Genomic DNA, 16,178 nt, shown 5'->3' with positions numbered 1-16,178 from the left:
ATGGCCTTAGGACCAGATTGTTGGAGCAGAAGGTCCCACGGCAGCTACTGTGCAGCCAGGGGCTCCCTAGGTAGTTGCTAGCAATTCCCCTCCCTGACCAGAGAACAGGATACTAGGGCAAAGGCTTCCCACATCACCAGTTAACCCAGTTGAGGAGGCCTTAACCAGAGCTGCTTCCAACCCTCACCCCCAGACTTCCTTGAGGACTCGGGACCCCAAGGAGACCCCCCCCCCGAGAATACCAACTCCCTGGACACTGTTGCCCATGGGGTGGTTCCACATAGCACTCAGCAGGCACTGTGGGACTGAATTCTCTTGGCCTGCTTTCCTGTGCACTGGAGCCAGGGCCCCAGAGGGTAAGAAGCAGAACTCCAACTCTTTGGTAGCCCCGCTGTTGGGGTGGGCTGGTTTTGCTAGGGTATAGCCAGGGTTAGGTAGAGCGAGCTAGCACTTAGTGCCGACCAGCCAGGCAGCCCAGAGGGCCTGGGTGTAGCCAGGTGGTTCCCTTAGTACTAACGCTAGAGACAGAAAGCAAGGAGAGACTTCAGCATGGCTGCCTCCTTATGCACCCCGGCCCCCACCCCTCCCCGCGCGCCCTTTCACTCTGGTATCAAAAACTGCCATCTCCATCTCTGCCTGGTAAGTTCACACACCCATACAGTGCCCCTCATGGTTGCAGGGGAGGCCCAGTCCAATTCATCTCTACTAGGAAGCCTTGGGGCCAGCTCTTTTCTCTGGTGGTCAGTCCATTGGGCTCTTGTGGGCTCCTGTTGATCTTGGCACTGAGAGCCATAGCTCTGTCTTCACTGCACCAACTCTGACCTGGCAGCCCAGGGGCCTCCAGGGGAAGAGGCAAGCACATGTCCTTCACATTGGAGCAGCAGGAGCAAATGCTCTCAGTGGTGGGAGGATGCAAGCCAGCTGTAGCCAAGAGTCTCTGGGGCTGGCCCCAGGTGGGGAGGGGCCTGTGCAGATCTGTCAATGCGTGACAGATGACTCTCTGGATACTTAGCCTTTGGAGGGCTGTGGGAGTTCCTTCCACCCACCCTCTGCTGTTCCTGTGCTCACCTGCCTTAAGGCAGCCTGCATGGCACTAGGGAAGGCAAGGGCCACACCAGTTGGTGTGCTGGTCTCAAAATAATGGGCTCACCATTCATTAGCCTCCTGGGGAGAGTCCCTCGAGGGAAGAGGATTTGTATCAGCTCTCCCCCTTGGGATTGGCCAAGACCTTATCTACTGGATCAAGGGCCAGGGGGCCCACCAACAGGAACCTTAGAACCCTCCACATACCGAGGCTTGTCCTTGACTGGGCATGAGGGGGACAGAGTGCAAGGAAGGCAGGGGTGAGGCTGAACATAAAGAAGTACACCATAAATGCTGACAGGCATCTGTGATCAGGGCAGGTCCACACAAGCCCAGCTGAGCCCAAAGCGAGGAGTGAGCCCCCCTAAGCATGAGCTAAGGTGGAGGGTGGAGGCAAAACAGAGAAACTACACTGTGCAGTCATACCTTGTTTTTTTTTGTTGTTGTTGTTTTTTAAGGTTTTTATTTTTAGAGAGAGGGAAGGGAGGGAGAAAGAGGGAGAGAAACATCAATTGGTCGCCTCTCGCACGCCCCCAACAGGGGGTCCATTATTTTGAGACCAGCACCAACTGATCTGGCCAGCAACCCTGAGACGTGCCCTGACCTGCAATTGCACCAGCGACCTTTTGGTTTGAAGGATGATGTCCAACTCCCTGAGCCACACCAGTCAGGGCAGTCACACCTTGTTTTATTCAATTCACTTTATTGCATTTCATAGATGTTCTGTCTTTTACAAGTTGAAGACAAGACCCTCTGCCAGCAAAAAGATTACAACTCACCCTGGCTGGTGAGGCTCAGTGGATTGAGGGTTGGTCACGGGTTCGATTCCCAGTCAGGGCACATGCCTGGGTTGCGGGGCAGGTCCCCAGCAGGGGGCGCACGAGAGGCAACCACACAGTCCTGTTTCTCTCCCCTCCCCTCTAAAAATAAATAAACAAAGTAAAATAAATAAGATTACAGCTCCTGTCCTGGGTTGTGGGGGGAGGTCCTTGGTTAAGGGCATGCAAGAGGCACATTGATGTTTCTCTCTCCCTTCCCTTCTCTCTAAAAACAAATAAATAAAATATTGAAGGAAAAAAAAGATTACAACTCACTTTATTGCAGTGTCCTGGAGCAGAACTTGCAGTATCTCCAAGGTGTACCTGTAACCCTACCCACCGGGAAGTTAGTCTTATTCTCACGTGTCACAAAGGGAAATTGTTTGGGGCTGGGAATGTCAGCCTACAGCAGGAACGGCCTGCCAAGCAGCCAGAGCCTGGAAAGAGTCAGCCACTGTGACATCAAAGACCAGCACACAGCAGCAGGAGCGGCGGTATAGGGCCATGCCCAGGCACTGGAATCGCTGTTCTGGCCACATTCTGGAGCTGCATCGATGAGGCAGAGAGGCCCACTCACACTCCTGGGCTGTAATCCATCCTTCCAGACAAAGGAGCCACCGACCCAGAGGTCCAAGTTCCCACAAGCCATACTGGGAGCCCAAGGCCCTCAGGCAATCTGGCCCCTGCACCTCAGCCTCCACATAATTACACCCTTAGCAGGGAAACTGAGGGACAGTTGGTCAGCCAGCCTTGCTCAGGGCACCAGATCAGGTCAGACAGTCACGAAGTCACACAAGCCACATCTGGGCACTAGGAGACAGGCCTGGAGAACTCGGGGGTCAGAAGGAAGAGAGGTCCCGGGACGCCCACTCTTACCTGTACAATTGATGTCCGGCTTTTGAGCTGCATCACTTGAGCTAAGAAGTCAATGTCAACGGTTGCCCTGTACTGACCCTGACAGCTGAAGCTGTTGATGAGGGGCTGATTCATCCAGAGGAGTTGCTCACTCTGTGGGGTCACAGGTCAGAGGGGCCTCATTTCAGGCACTTCCGTCTGTCCCCTCTCCTGCTGTACCTGAGCCCCACACCTTTGCTGAGGCCACCACCCTTGGTCTCCCCACCGGGCCCGTACTAGGGCCCCTCTTAGGATTCAGTTCACAGGTGGGGAGAGGGAAAGCTGACCCGCGCACCCCAACACACCCCACCTCCCAGCCCCCGCACCCCGCCTGGTCTCAGACCTTCCTGCCGGCTCACCCAGTATTTCCCACCAGGAAGATCTTGAGCTGACGGCCCCAGCAGCAGCAATCGTGGGGTTCAGCCACTAGAGGGTCGCAGCAAGCCCGAGGTGGGGGCGGAGCCGGAGCGCGGGGCGGGGCCAAGCGCCTGCCAAGCCCCGCCCCCGACCCGGCCCCGCCCCCGGGCCCTGCGGAACCCCTAAGGAGGGGGTGGGTGGGGCGAAGCTGGGTCAGCTGAGTGACAGTCACGGGATCGTGACCATCTCCGTCTGGCTTCCTGGAGGAGAGGTAGGGATGAGAGGGGGGTGGGGGGCGGGGGGGGGGGTCTCTGAGTGTGGCGGGCCAGTGGTGGGGCCCGTTAGGGGTAGGGTGTTGTTCTGGAGTATCCCCCGTTTGGTGGGGTCAGTCCTGGGGCTGGTCCCGGGCCGGAGGGCAGCCCTGCACACCAGTTGGGGGAAACTCAAGGGCTGGATCCCCAGGCCGGAGAGCGTGAGGGAGACAGGTCGGGCAGCCCTGGTGCCCACTCAAGCCTGGGGTGACCTGGAGCACAGAGGAGCCCGTTCAGGAGGCTGGGATCCAGGAAGATGGGGAGGCCTGTGGGGGAGCCGCACCTCCAAGTCCCAAGTTCCCCAGGATATGGAGAAGGAGCGGGAGACTCTGCAGGCCTGGAAGGAGCGTGTGGGGCAGGAGCTGGACCGAGTGGTGGCTTTCTGGATGGAGCACTCTCACGACCAGGAGCATGGGTGCGCCTCGCTCTTCCTTTCGGTGCCCCCAGCAGGATCTTTGCCCCAGCTGAGCCCCCACCTCACTCTCAGCAGTCTCAGATCTGCTGGGCCCAGCAGGCTGTTGGGAGTGCAGGGCCCCTTCCCTTTGCTAACTCTGTGTTCCACAGGGGCTTCTTCACGTGCCTCGGCCGCGATGGGCATGTGTATGACGACCTCAAGTATGTCTGGCTGCAGGGGAGGCAGGTAGGAATGTGCCTAGGCTTGCAGCTTTCGCAGGGGTGTAAGACAAAGTCAACTTGGTCTGTCCTGCTTCGGTCCGCACATGCTCGCACAGGACAGGGCCTGTCATCTTAACACTGTTCCTCCCCCGACAAGGGCACCTAGGACTCCCCCTCATCCCAGCCCTGAGGACCCCGCTGCCCCTTGCTTAAGCCATGCTCCCTCTGCTCCTCCACAGGTGTGGATGTATTGTTACCTGTACCGCAAGTTTGAGCGCTTCCGCTGCCCTGAACTTCTGGACTCAGCTAAAGCAGGTGCCCGCTCCCTGCTCCTATCTCCCCAAAGGCCACTCCAAGTTTATTCAGTAGCTCCTGTGTGCCTCCTTTCTAGAGGAGTCTAGAAACAGCGAAGAGCTTGGGGGACGCTCAAAGGTGGAAAGAAGAGGTGAGAGTGTCCCCCACCTGAGTTCTAGCATGCCAATTTCCCAACCACCAGGTGGCGAATTTTTGCTGCGTTATGCCCGAGTGGCACCTCCTGGGAAGAAATGTGCCTTTGTCCTGACACGGGATGGCCGCCCGGTCAAGGTGCAACGAACCATCTTTAGCGAGTGTTTCTACACCATGGCCATGAACGAGCTGTGGAGGGTGACGGGGGAAGCACATTACCAGGTGCATGGGAGGGAGGCTGCCCTGAGAATCTCTGTGCTCTCACCTGTGCTGCGCAGCGGCACCCGATGCATTCGCATTCTGTGTGCCGAGCCCTTCCCCTCCCCCGGCCCTGTCTGCAGGCTGGACCTGTTGTCAGTGTCAGTCCTTCCTCTGGGCCCCATGACTCCAGGGCTGCTGGCAATACCCTCCTTATTGCACTGTATTGTCACTGCGTGTCTAAGGGGATCCCCCCAGAAGTCTCGTTCTCCTTCCCTTCTGAACTCCTTCTCCCTCCCTGCGCCTTCACAGGGGCCCTGGGTATGGAGGGGCCAACCCATGCCCAGCCCCCACCTGGGAGGGGGCATCTCCCTTCTCCCTGAGGTCCCTACCCAACCTCATTGCCTAGGGGTGGCAGGCACCCCGAGACGGGGAGCCCCTGAGGCAGGATGGGGCAGATGCACCCTGGCCTCCAGCACCCAACCCGGGCCGGGCCCAGAGCAGGCCCTTGGTGAAGAAAGGTGTCCTGTGAGTGCGTGGGAGGACTCGGCTCTCCCACCCCAGGGCTGGGTCCTGGGGGCCTGACTGAACGGGGTGCAGCCTCAGCCTGGGCCTCCCCTCACCTCACCCACCACGCCCAGAGGGAAGCGGTGGAGATGATGGATCAGATCGTACAGTGGGTGCGGAAAGACCCATCGGGGCTGGGCCGGCCTTGGCTCCCAGGGACCCCGGCCTCAGAGTCCATGGCGGTGCCCATGATGTTGCTCAACCTGGTAGAAGAGCTTGGAGAAGCGGACGAGGAGCTGGCGGGCAACTACGCAGAGCTGGGGGACTGGTGCGCCCAGAGGATTCTGCAGCATGTCCAGGTGGGGGCAGGAGGCTGATGCCAGCTGCCACACGGGGCCTGGGTGCTGGGGAGCAGGGCAACCCCCCGCCCTCGGGGCAGCTCCTCCACTTGCACCCACACCAACCCTGGACCCTGATGGTCCTTTTCAAGATAGGGAGGCTCAGCCCAGGACCCTTGAGAAGATGGAGAGCCCAGGGAGCTGGATGGGGCCAAGGGCAAGAGGGAGGGTGCCAGCGCCTCGGGCACATCAGAGAGCAGGAAACCCAGCCGGACCCAGGTCCTTCCAGGCTTCTGTGGGCAGCTCAGCCCACCCGATCTCGGTCCCTTCAGTGTTTCACCATTCTCACCTTGGGGGGCTCAGGCCTAAAGCAAGAGTTAGAACCCGTCCAGGCTCTTGAGAATGAATCAGCGCCTCCTCAAACGCCCCTCTGAGCCAGGCTTGCCCAAGCTTGCAGATTATGGAGGGAGGCAGGCGGGGAAGGAGGGTCTTTGTGGTTGGGTGGTGGGGGCTGAAGGCAGAATTACTTTCCCCTGCTCCTCCCCTGGCAGAGGGATGGGCAAGCTGTGCTGGAGAATGTGTCAGAGGATGGCAAGGAACTTTCCGGTTGCCTGGGGAGACACCAGAACCCAGGTGAGGGGCAGGGTGGCCTGGGTGCCACCCCGGAGGAGGCAAGTGCTCAGCCTCAGTTTCTGGGCTTCAGGTGTGGGGAGTGCCTGGGGACTGCCTTCCTCCCTTCACCCTCTGCCAGCCAAGGACTGGACAAAGAAGGGGTGACAGGCCTCCCAGGCTGGGGCATCAGCAGCGGGGGCAAGCTTTCTGCATGGGAGGGTGTGTCATGTGGGCCAGGGAGCTCAGAGCAGCTCCCAATGTTCGGGAGGCAGGAAGGGAGGCACAGTAGTCAGCGCAGGGGCTTGAGCCTCCCAGCCCAGGGGAGGACCTGCAGCCTGCCTTACCCTGAGCCTTCGCTAGGCCATGCACTGGAAGCTGGATGGTTCCTGCTCCGCCATGCCATCAGGAAGGGGGACCCTGCACTTCGAGCCCATGTCATTGACAAGTTCCTATTGTTGCCTTTCCGCTCCGGATGGGACCCTGACCATGGAGGCCTCTTCTACTTCCAGGATGTCGATGGCTTCTGCCCTACCCAGGTGGGAGTGGGCTCGGGGCCACGTGATACTAACCTGTTCAAAGCTTTGTCTTGAGAGGTTCAGAGCTTGCTCTCATCACCCATTTCACAGAGAGGGACCTAGGGCCCAGAGTGGTGAACTTGCCCAGCACGACCCCAGTGATAAGCCCTTGACTTCTGTGCCAGCGGTCCCCAACCTCATGTGTGTAGAGCGGCCATTAGGGAGCACAGACAACACCAATGCACCTGTTCCCTTCATCTTGAAAAGGCTCTCTGGGTGATTTTAAGGTATCAGCAGGGGTAGCAGATTTGCTCCCTTAGGTCGATTTCCTCTGATTATGCCTTGATCCTGCTGAGATCCGCAGAGAGTGGCTAACTCTGCCACTGGCAGGAACTGAGTATCCAAGGGGCTTTAGAGAGACTAACAAGACTGACAGGTTTCAATTTCAGGGCTAAAGGAAAGCCCGCCCCATCCTTGCCCTTCGGGGTGCCCTGGGTCAACAGGCTAGTCCTATTCAACGGGCTGTTCGGACTCCCAGAGGTAGCCACCCTGTGATTGAGCTCCAAGTGCCTGGACCAGATGGAGTCTTGAGCCGGGGCCTTAAAGATGATGGTGACTTTCCTGTTGAGAGGAGTGGCGGAGGGTGAGACCCTGGGCTCTCAGATGCCTTTCTCTGCTCTGCTCAGCTGGAGTGGGCCATGAAGCTCTGGTGGCCGCACAGTGAAGCCATGATTGCCTTACTCATGGGCTACAGTGACAGTGGGGACCCTGCCTTACTGCCTCTCTTCTACCAGGTGGCTGAGTACACCTTCCGCCAGGTAAGTGCTGCTTCCTGGTCCACAGCCCTCTGTGGGCCCAGCAGGGCTGTGGAGGAGACGGCAGGCAGTCATTGCTCCCCAGGCGGGCCGGGGCCGGGCTCTCCTGGGCTGCGGGAGAAGGCTGGCTCGGGGTGGGGGTGGGGGGGTCACCCCACACCCGCTGCTTCCTGTTTCGCTGGGTGTGGCCCCTAAGCTGGTCTGAGAGATCCTGGAGGTCCCTTGGTGTCCTCTGTTCAGTCAGCAGAACAGTCCTTGCTCCCTGGAAGCTTATGTTTCAGTAGGGGTGGGGGGACAGACTGTAAACAAGTGAACAGGCAAATATAGGTGGCATTGAAAGCTATGGAAAATAAAGCAAGATCAGCGGGCTGTGGGAGGAAATAATAGTGGCAGGGGGTGCTCTGTCCAGAGCTGTTCCCTTGTCTGATTTAGGCCTTACTGGGTCCTGTGGCTTCAGGAGGGGAGGCTACAAGGCAGAGGGCAAAGGCAGGGAGGCAGGAGACTAGAGCTGTCATCCTGGCCAGTGAGGATGGGGGCCTGGCTTGGGGTGGGAGTTGCAGCGTACAGATGCCTCAGAGAGTCTGGTTAAGTGGGAGAGGTCTGGGCCATGATTGTTTGGGCATCAAAAGAATATAGATGATACTGGAAGCCAGGAGACAAAGTAAGCTTTTGAAAGTACAGAAGGAGAAGACGGAATAGGAGGCCCAGCAAAGGAGACAAGAATCAGCTTCAAGGTAGGAAGGAAGCCGGGGCCTCCCAGAGGCCAAAGAGTGATGAGCTATACCAGCTGCTGCTGAGGGGTACCTTGGGTGCTGAGCCTGGTGGTGAATGAATGAAGATTACTGGTTAATTTCTAAGGCCACAATTTACTCCATTGGCAAACTCCAGAATGGGAAGGACTATAGCAGGGGGTCTTTTTCTGGGGTCCATGGGCTTCGAAACCTGAGAGGAAATTACATCTTTATTTGTACTAAACTCTACCTGAAATCCAGCATTTATTCCCATTATGAATGGAGGCAGTGACCATAGTAGTATTAACAGCACCTGAGTTTGTCACCAGTAGAAGTCGCAAATATGGCTCTGGCTGGTGTGGCTCAGTGGATTGAGCGCCAGCCTGCCAAACAAAAGGTTGCCGGTTCAATTCCCGGTTGAGTTGTGGGCCAGGCCCCCCGCTGGGGTCTTGCAGGAGGCCACCGATCGATGTTTCTCTCCCCCTCTTTCTCCCTCCCTTTCCCTCTCTCTAAAAACAAATATTTTAAAACAAGGAATCCCAAATATGTTCATGTTACACTGTACTTAGGGAGGCATCTCCAAGTATTGCACAAGCTCATCACTACTTCCAAACCCAGGAGTCATGAGACCCAATGCTATATCTTAATATTGAATGCATCAATAAAGAACATGTATTAGAGGCCACCAGTTTTAACTGCCTAAAGTTAAATTTAAGGAATACATTTTAAAGAGATAGAGATGGCATTTGAACAATTGTAAAAGTTATCACTAACAGGCCAGTCATTATACACTAACCAACTTAGACTACAGAAAGCAAAAATTTAGACACCCACAGAAAACCTGGATGAGAAAACAGTTAAATTCTTTGTTATCTTTCTGTGTCAGATCCAGTAGCTGAAAAATGAGTAAGGTCACAAACAACGTCCCTAGAAAGAAAGAAGGAATAGATACAGAACTAGTTTTACGTCCTACAAAGAATACAGCAACTCATGAACCCCAAGTTAAAAAGACACTTTTTTGTTGATTGATTTTTTGAGAGAAACATCAATTTGTTGTTCCGCTTAGGTATTCATTGGTTGATTCTTGTATGTGTCCTTACTGGGGATTGAACCCAAAACCTTGGTTGTAACAAGACAATGCTGTAACCAACTGAGTTACCAGGGCCTGAAAAGATACTTTGAGCCCTGGCCTATGTGGCTCAGTTGGTTGGAGCACTGTCCTATAACCAAAAGGTTGACAGTTCAATTCCCAGTCAGGGTACACACCTAGGTTGCATGTCTGGGGCACGTACAGAAGGCAACCAATCGATGCTTCTCTCTGGCATTGATGTTTCTCTCCATCTTCCTCCCTCTATAGAAAAAAGAAAGAAAAGAAAGAAAAAGATATTTAACTTAATATTATTAAAAATAATTAAGATACTTTGATAGTGGACTTCAATGTCATTGATCTCCTCTATGACCCTCTGAGAAGGGGCTCACTTCCACTGAAGTCTCTACGCAGGAAGGAAAAAGAAGGACTGAGGCTCGGGCTCTGAGGTCCATCCTGAGGTGTCTGGAAGGAAATGACAAGCCTCCAGGGGACAGGTGCCCAATGGGATTTGAGCAGGAGAGAAGGAATGCGGAAGGGTCAATAGAGTTTCTGGGCAGGGGCAGGCTGCAGGCGGCTCTGAGGGAGGGGGAGGTGTATTTGGGACCTCTGGCGAGCAAGGCAGGAATCAGATCTCCATGCTGGACAGTCATAGTCTCAGCTATTGGAGGACAGGCCTGGGTAGCAGGGAACAGGGACTCCAAGGGAGTCACTTGTTACAAAGTGAGCTGACAAATCAGCACTTCCATCAGGGCTGTCTTTGTTTGTTTCTTTAAATCAATTTTATTGAAGTACAAGTTATAGCCACTTGTTATGTGTCCATTTTGAGTGTCCAGTTCACTAAGACTTGCCAATGTACATAACATCTGTATAGCCATAAGCGGCAATCAAGATAAAGCTTCTGCCATCCCTAAGCAGGGTTCCTTTTAGTCCATCTTGCAATGTTTAATCTAACAGCCTGTGTGCCCCTTTCCCTCAGTGGGTTATCTAGCTATAGACTCTCCAACCCAAGGAGAAAGGGGAAAGCCCCTTGCTTTTTATCCTTGACCAGGATGCGGTATGGTGTGTCGAAGAGCACGGATTCTGGAGCCACGTTACCTGGGGTCATCCCCAGCTGTGACTCAGGTTGCAGAGCAGTGGAGACAGTGAGAGGCCCCTCCCTAGGCCTGTCGCCTAAGGAGGGCTCCTGCAGGTGCTAGCTGTCACTGTCTCATTGTTATTCCAGTTTCGCGATCCCGAGTACGGGGAATGGTTTGGCTACCTAAACCGAGAGGGGACAGTTGCCCTCACCATCAAGGGGGGTCCTTTCAAAGGTGAGTGGGGGACAGGGTGGGGCTCCACGGGCTCTGGGAATTTGGCTGGCCCCAGTCCTCCCAACTCGCCATCTGTCCTCTCCCCGCAGGCTGCTTCCACGTGCCGCGGTGCCTGGCCATGTGCGAGGTGATGCTGAGCGCTCTGCTGAGCCGCCTCGCCCCTGTCCCCGACCACGGCGCCGGGTCCCCGTCCGCCCACCCCGCCTCCTGAAGCGCGGAATAAAGCTGAGCCTGCTCCACTGCCCGCGTGTGCATGTCTGTGGGGTCGCTGGGGTTGGGGGCAGCCGCTGAGCTTGCCGCGGGGCACCTGCTCGCCCAGAAGGTAGCCCGCCAGCCGACAGTTCGACTGCTCCGGGCAGTAGCCCCCCCGCCGCCGTGCACCGCCTCACCGGCTGACAGTCCCGCCCCCGCCCCCACCCGCCTCGCGCATTGGCTTTGCGGCCGCGAGGGCGGGTGCGACAGCGAGCACTTCCGGCCGGCGGCCTGTCTCGGAGCGCACCGCCCCTTCCGTCCCCGCCCCCGCAAGCCCGAGCCCGGCCCCGGCCCTGGCCCCGGCCCCAGCCCCAGCCCCAGCCCCGGCGTCACTTTGGAGCGCGGCGGCAGCTGACTGCGCGTTCACGACCCGCTGTGACCCGCGATCCCCGCCGCCGTTATGAACATCCGCAATGCGAGGGTGAGGGGCCAGGGCGGAAGGCTGTCCGCGCGCCGCGTGGGTGCGGGCCGGGTGGCCGCGTGCGCATGCTCCCGAGGGGCCTGCCGCGTCTCGGGCTGGCCGTCCTGCGCGGGGAGGTGAAGGCCAACGTGCCCGTGGGGTGGACCTACCCGAAGAGGGGGCCGGACTTACCCGAAGAAGGGGCCGGGGCTGCGAGCCCCCTCTTTGCGGGATGTCGGGGCTCAGATGGATGGTGTCCGGGAGCCCCCCGTGGCACCCACGTTCATTCCAAGAACAGACGATTTTTGCACAGCGGCTGTGGGCCAGGCCTGTGTAAAGACAGTCACTGGCCCGCCAAGCCCTGCGGGGGGTGGGGGTGGTCGGTGACTGGACAGACAGCTAGACGGCTTCTGACAGGACAGAGGCCTGCTTAGTCACCACAGCCTCAGGCCTGACCGCATTCCACTGCCCTCCACCCCACAGCCAGAGGACTTGATGAACATGCAGCACTGCAACCTCCTGTGCCTGCCAGAGAACTACCAGATGAAGTACTACTTTTACCATGGCCTCTCGTGGCCCCAGGTGGGCGGCTGAGGGATTTGGGGACTGCGGACATCAGGTGTCAGTTTGGGAGGAGTGGGTGTTTTCACCTGGGGTGGGTAGCTTCGAACTGGACCAAGGGAGGGACAGGATTCACACCTGTGTCTGTTCCCTCACTGGAAAGGGCAGGGCACAGGGTGCTGTGGGGAAAGCAGGCCACTTGGCCTGCAGGTCAGTAGCTGTCATTGAACTCGTCACTTGAGGGACTGCTGTCTGTCACGTACACAGCGGTCTGTGGGCTGAGGAATCTGCTAAGGGCCCCTCACCTGGGACAAGATGTTGTTTTCTGACTTCTTTCTCCTCCCTGTCTCCCAGCTCTCTTACATCGCTGAGGATGAGAATGGGAAGATTGTGGGGTATGTCCTGGCCAAAATGTGAGTTACCAAGAAGGGAGAGAAGCCTGGTGTGGGAGCTGGGTGGGGTGGGGGGAATCAACACTACACATGTCTGGTGGATGCTGCCTGGGTTGATTTTTTAAAAAATTAACTCACAGACTTTTTCTTTAGTTCAGTTTCAAGTTTAGAGCAAAATTGAGTGGAAAGTATAGTTCTTGTATATCCCCTCTCCTCTCCCCCCAGTTTCCTTTATTATTAAGGCCTTGTGGTGTATTTGTTACAATGGATGAACTGATATCGCCTCATCATTAAAGTCTGTAGTCTCTGTTAAGTTTCATACTTGGTGGTGTATTTTCCGTGGATTTACACAAATGTCTAATGTATCCACTACTAGAGTGTCATACAGAGTAGTTGCACTGTCCTAAAATCAAAATCCTCTGTGTGTCCTTGCCTATTTATCCCACCCTCCTCCTCCTAGCAACCATTGATCCTTTTACTGTCTTCGAAGTTTTGCCTTTTCCAAAATGTCATTTAGTTCCAATGAGAAACTACGTAGGCTTTTCAGATTGGCTTATTTCACTTAGTGATGTGAATTTAAGGTTACTCCATGTCTTTTCATGGCTTGCTAGCTCATTTCTTTTTATCACTGGACAATATTCCATTACTCCGTTGACACTACACGTCCCTTGGCTGCTGTAAGGGGCTTTGAGAGTCCCAGCTTCCCCCCACCCAGGTCTGGGGGAACTTTGGGGCCAGCCAGAGGAGTTTGTGCTCCTGCCGTGTACATATGCGGGGTGGGGAGGGGTAGCTGCTTTTGCACCAGGCTCCTCGCTAGCCTCTTTCCTTTCTTCTTGCTCTAGGGAAGAAGACCCAGATGATGTGCCGCATGGACATATCACCTCCCTGGTGCGTAGGGCCCACGCTGGCTCCAGTGGGGGTGGAAGTAGGGGTTAGTTGGGGCAGCCCTCGAGGACCCACCCCTCTTTCACCAGGCTGTGAAGCGTTCCCACCGGCGCCTTGGCCTGGCTCAGAAGCTGATGGACCAGGCCTCCCGAGCCATGATCGAGAACTTCAATGCCAAATACGTTTCCCTGCATGTCAGGAAGAGGTGGAAGCCAGGGCTGAGGGAAGGGAGGAGTAGGGAGGAGATACTGCCTTGATGCGGGTCCTCGGGTGCCCTGGCTTTTGGAGAATATCTGGAAGTGGGATTAGTGGGGAGGGGGCGCTAGGGAGAGGGGCAGTACCTGGACGTGCTATCCCTGCCTGACCAAGTCTCTGCAGCTCAGCAGTGCCTTATTCCCCTGCAGTAACCGGGCCGCCCTGCACCTCTATTCCAACACCCTCAACTTTCAGTAAGTAGATCGAGATTTTTCTGACGGAGTGGGGGTGGTCCCAGGCAGGTCTGGCTCATCGGCGTGGCTGAGATGGGCTGAGCTGACTTCCAGGCAGGGGGTTGGGGGAGTGTGACCGGGGAGCAGGTCACGGACTCCACACACATTGTCAGGGTGCCTCCTCCACTCTCGGTGGTGACGGCACCTGCCTGCTGTCACCTGCTCAAGGCATGTTGTGATGCAGAAGGATGTGTGATGTGTTTTGCTGGGTGGAGGAGCGATTGCTCGATGCTGGCTGAGAGGAGGCGAAGGGCAGCACGGCGAAGAGCACGCAGGCTTTTCAGTGAAGGTTCAGGAGTAGAGATGAGGGCTCCGGACATGAGCAGAAGCCTAGGAACAGGACTCAGAGTGGCCAAGCACCTTGAAGCACCTAAGTGGGACCAGCACAAGGAATGGACGGAACTAGAGCCCTGGGCATCTGGTGGATGAGGGTGGGTCCACTCAAGGACGTGGGAGTCTCTACGCGCCTGGTACAGGACAGGAAGAGCCTGGCAGGGAATTGACGCACCCAGTACGTGATGGCAAAAGCCACTTGAAAATGAGGCTGGGATGGGTTGTCCCTGGAGGGCCCGCCGAGACAGCACTCAGTCGGAGTTTGGTGGGGGATGAGAAGGGACTCTTGTGAAGGATATTTGAGGAGGAATCTTTGACCCAGATGCTGATACCTCTGGTGGTCGACAGTTCCAGGGGCTTAGGTATGGCAGGGCCTTTCTAGGCCATCAAGTCCAGTTCCTGTTCCAGTGGCAGGTGCCCAAGTCTGCATGCATGCCTCCAATGAAGGCTCAGCCGCTGAGCTGCTCGGGCCGGCGACCTCACTGCCTGGCAATGCCTGTCAGGCACAGAGGGTGCAGCACCCCTCCTCCCCGGTCCCGGTCGCTAGGCATAGGAACTGACCATGCAGTCTCAGTGCGTGACAGGGAGCAGGGCAGGAGGGAAGAGGGTGGCTAAATTCCAGGCTTCAAGTCAAGAAACCACAGAAAGATCTTGGTAGCCAGATTAGAGATGCCAGACTATGGCAGGGCCTAGAGGAGAGGGAGAGGAGAGAGGGATAAAGGCACTGGGCACCACTTACTGCGGGAGAGAGCAGAGGGAAGGCTGTGTTGGAAATGGGACGTGTCTACAAAAGGGTCTCTCAGGGGGAAATGACACCCCGCCCCACTAGTATATGATGCCAGAAGGCTGAGAAGACTTTGACCACTGATTTGGGTCGTCCTTCTATTCACCCCCTGCCCACAGGATCAGTGAAGTGGAGCCCAAATACTATGCAGATGGGGAAGATGCGTATGCAATGAAGCGGGATCTCACCCAGATGGCCGATGAGGTAAGAGTCTAGTGGGGCCTGGGCCACGGTCCCCACAGATAAAGAAAAGCAAGGCAAGTAGAGGAGGCCCTGCTAGGGGGAAGGTGAAGCTCCCAGGGGCCCCGAGACAGTGGGAGGGCTGCGACGGCTTGAGGTGAGATGGACAAGGTGCCAGTTGTGGCTACATTGCTGGGAGTCCTGGCCCTTGTCACCTCAGTTTCCCCAGCTTGCTGGGCTTTGTCAGGGCTTTGAAGGAGGCCACATGGGCCCAAGATTCCATTTTCAGGAAGAAGCCTGTGCCACCCTGAGCTGTGATATAAGAGGCAAGGGAGGAGGCCCCTGGATGCGCTGAGAGCGAGGGCCCCAGGATAGCAGGGGCGTCTGGGGACAGCCATGGCCTGCCTCAAGGCTCAGGGGAAAGACCAAACAGGGCTGAGGAGAAAGTCAGGGTCCTAGAGCGGCCGACGTGAGGGAAGCGTGAGCAAACTCCCCTTGCAGGAGAGAAAACAGGCCCGGAGAGGGCAGAGCCAGGATTCAACCCAGTGCAGTCCTGTGTTTCCTGCGCTGGCCCTGCTGCCTCTCATTGTGCCCCCTGCCCCCAGAAAGTGACAGGCACAGACTCCCTTGGGCTGCTTGAGACGGCCTATGTGGTCTGGAGACTTAGGCCCTATCTCCTTTCTCCCTCTTCTCCCTGGGCTCCTGACGGCAGCTGAGGCGGCACCTGGAGCTGAAGGAGAAGAGCAGGCACACAGTGCTGGGTTCCATCGAGAACAAGGTGGAGAGCAAGGGCAACTCGCTCCCAAGCTCAGGAGAGCCCTGTCGTGAGGAGAAGGGCCTGTCTGCGGAGGACAGCGGTGGTGACAGCAAGGACCTCAGCGAGGTCAGTGAGACCACAGAGAGCACCGACGTCAAGGACAGCTCAGAGGCCTCCGACTCAGCCTCCTAGAACCTGCAAGTGCTCACCTCCCTACTCTGGCCTGCCCATCCCGTCCTCACCCGAGGTTTCACAATAAACTTCACCCAGTGGCCTTGGGGGGTTTGTGTGTGCGAGTGGGCACATTTTGGGGGGGGGGTGCCTCTCTCAGGCCCCTCTGTGTCCCTGTGGAGGTGGACCTCACAGCTTTTTGGCGCAGCGCGTCCTGGAAAGCCCAGGTAGAAGGGAAGAACTTTGTCAGGGCTTTGGAGGTGGAGCTCCCAAGTCTCTTGGCTTTCAGCATCTTTGGGCCCTAGGGAGGGAGACCCTGGAGTTCTGGAAGCCA

At 56.8% G+C, this 16,178-nt stretch overlaps 2 protein-coding genes across 2 annotated transcripts; both read left to right on the top strand.

Annotated features, from left to right (window-relative positions):
• The first annotated feature begins 3,374 nt into the window (after window positions 1-3,374).
• On the top strand, window positions 3,375-10,867 carry RENBP (renin binding protein). Its single transcript, XM_054578117.1, has 11 exons — window positions 3,375-3,423; window positions 3,769-3,878; window positions 4,028-4,103; window positions 4,318-4,393; window positions 4,575-4,747; window positions 5,365-5,589; window positions 6,120-6,201; window positions 6,541-6,716; window positions 7,382-7,513; window positions 10,554-10,641; window positions 10,731-10,867. The coding sequence occupies exons 2-11, from the start codon at window positions 3,772-3,774 to the stop codon at window positions 10,850-10,852; spliced, it is 1,257 nt and encodes a 418-aa protein (XP_054434092.1). The 5' UTR covers window positions 3,375-3,423; window positions 3,769-3,771; the 3' UTR covers window positions 10,853-10,867.
• Window positions 10,868-11,188: 321 nt separating this feature from the next.
• Window positions 11,189-15,947, top strand: NAA10 (N-alpha-acetyltransferase 10, NatA catalytic subunit). The gene is made up of 8 exons (XM_054578155.1): window positions 11,189-11,314; window positions 11,777-11,875; window positions 12,209-12,267; window positions 13,089-13,134; window positions 13,221-13,336; window positions 13,536-13,580; window positions 14,856-14,940; window positions 15,629-15,947. Exons 1-8 carry the CDS (start codon window positions 11,294-11,296, stop codon window positions 15,863-15,865), a joined length of 708 nt encoding a protein of 235 aa, XP_054434130.1. The 5' UTR covers window positions 11,189-11,293; the 3' UTR covers window positions 15,866-15,947.
• The last annotated feature ends 231 nt before the right edge of the window (window positions 15,948-16,178 follow it).

The sequence above is a fragment of the Pteronotus mesoamericanus genome, unplaced genomic scaffold (assembly GCF_021234165.1).
Source record: "Pteronotus mesoamericanus isolate MK-2021 breed Mesoamerican mustached bat unplaced genomic scaffold, CSHL_Meso_final contig_493, whole genome shotgun sequence".
NCBI lineage: Eukaryota > Metazoa > Chordata > Mammalia > Chiroptera > Mormoopidae > Pteronotus > Pteronotus mesoamericanus.
Note: the sequence above shows the minus strand (reverse complement) of the source record. Positions and strands in the feature narration are given on the sequence as shown.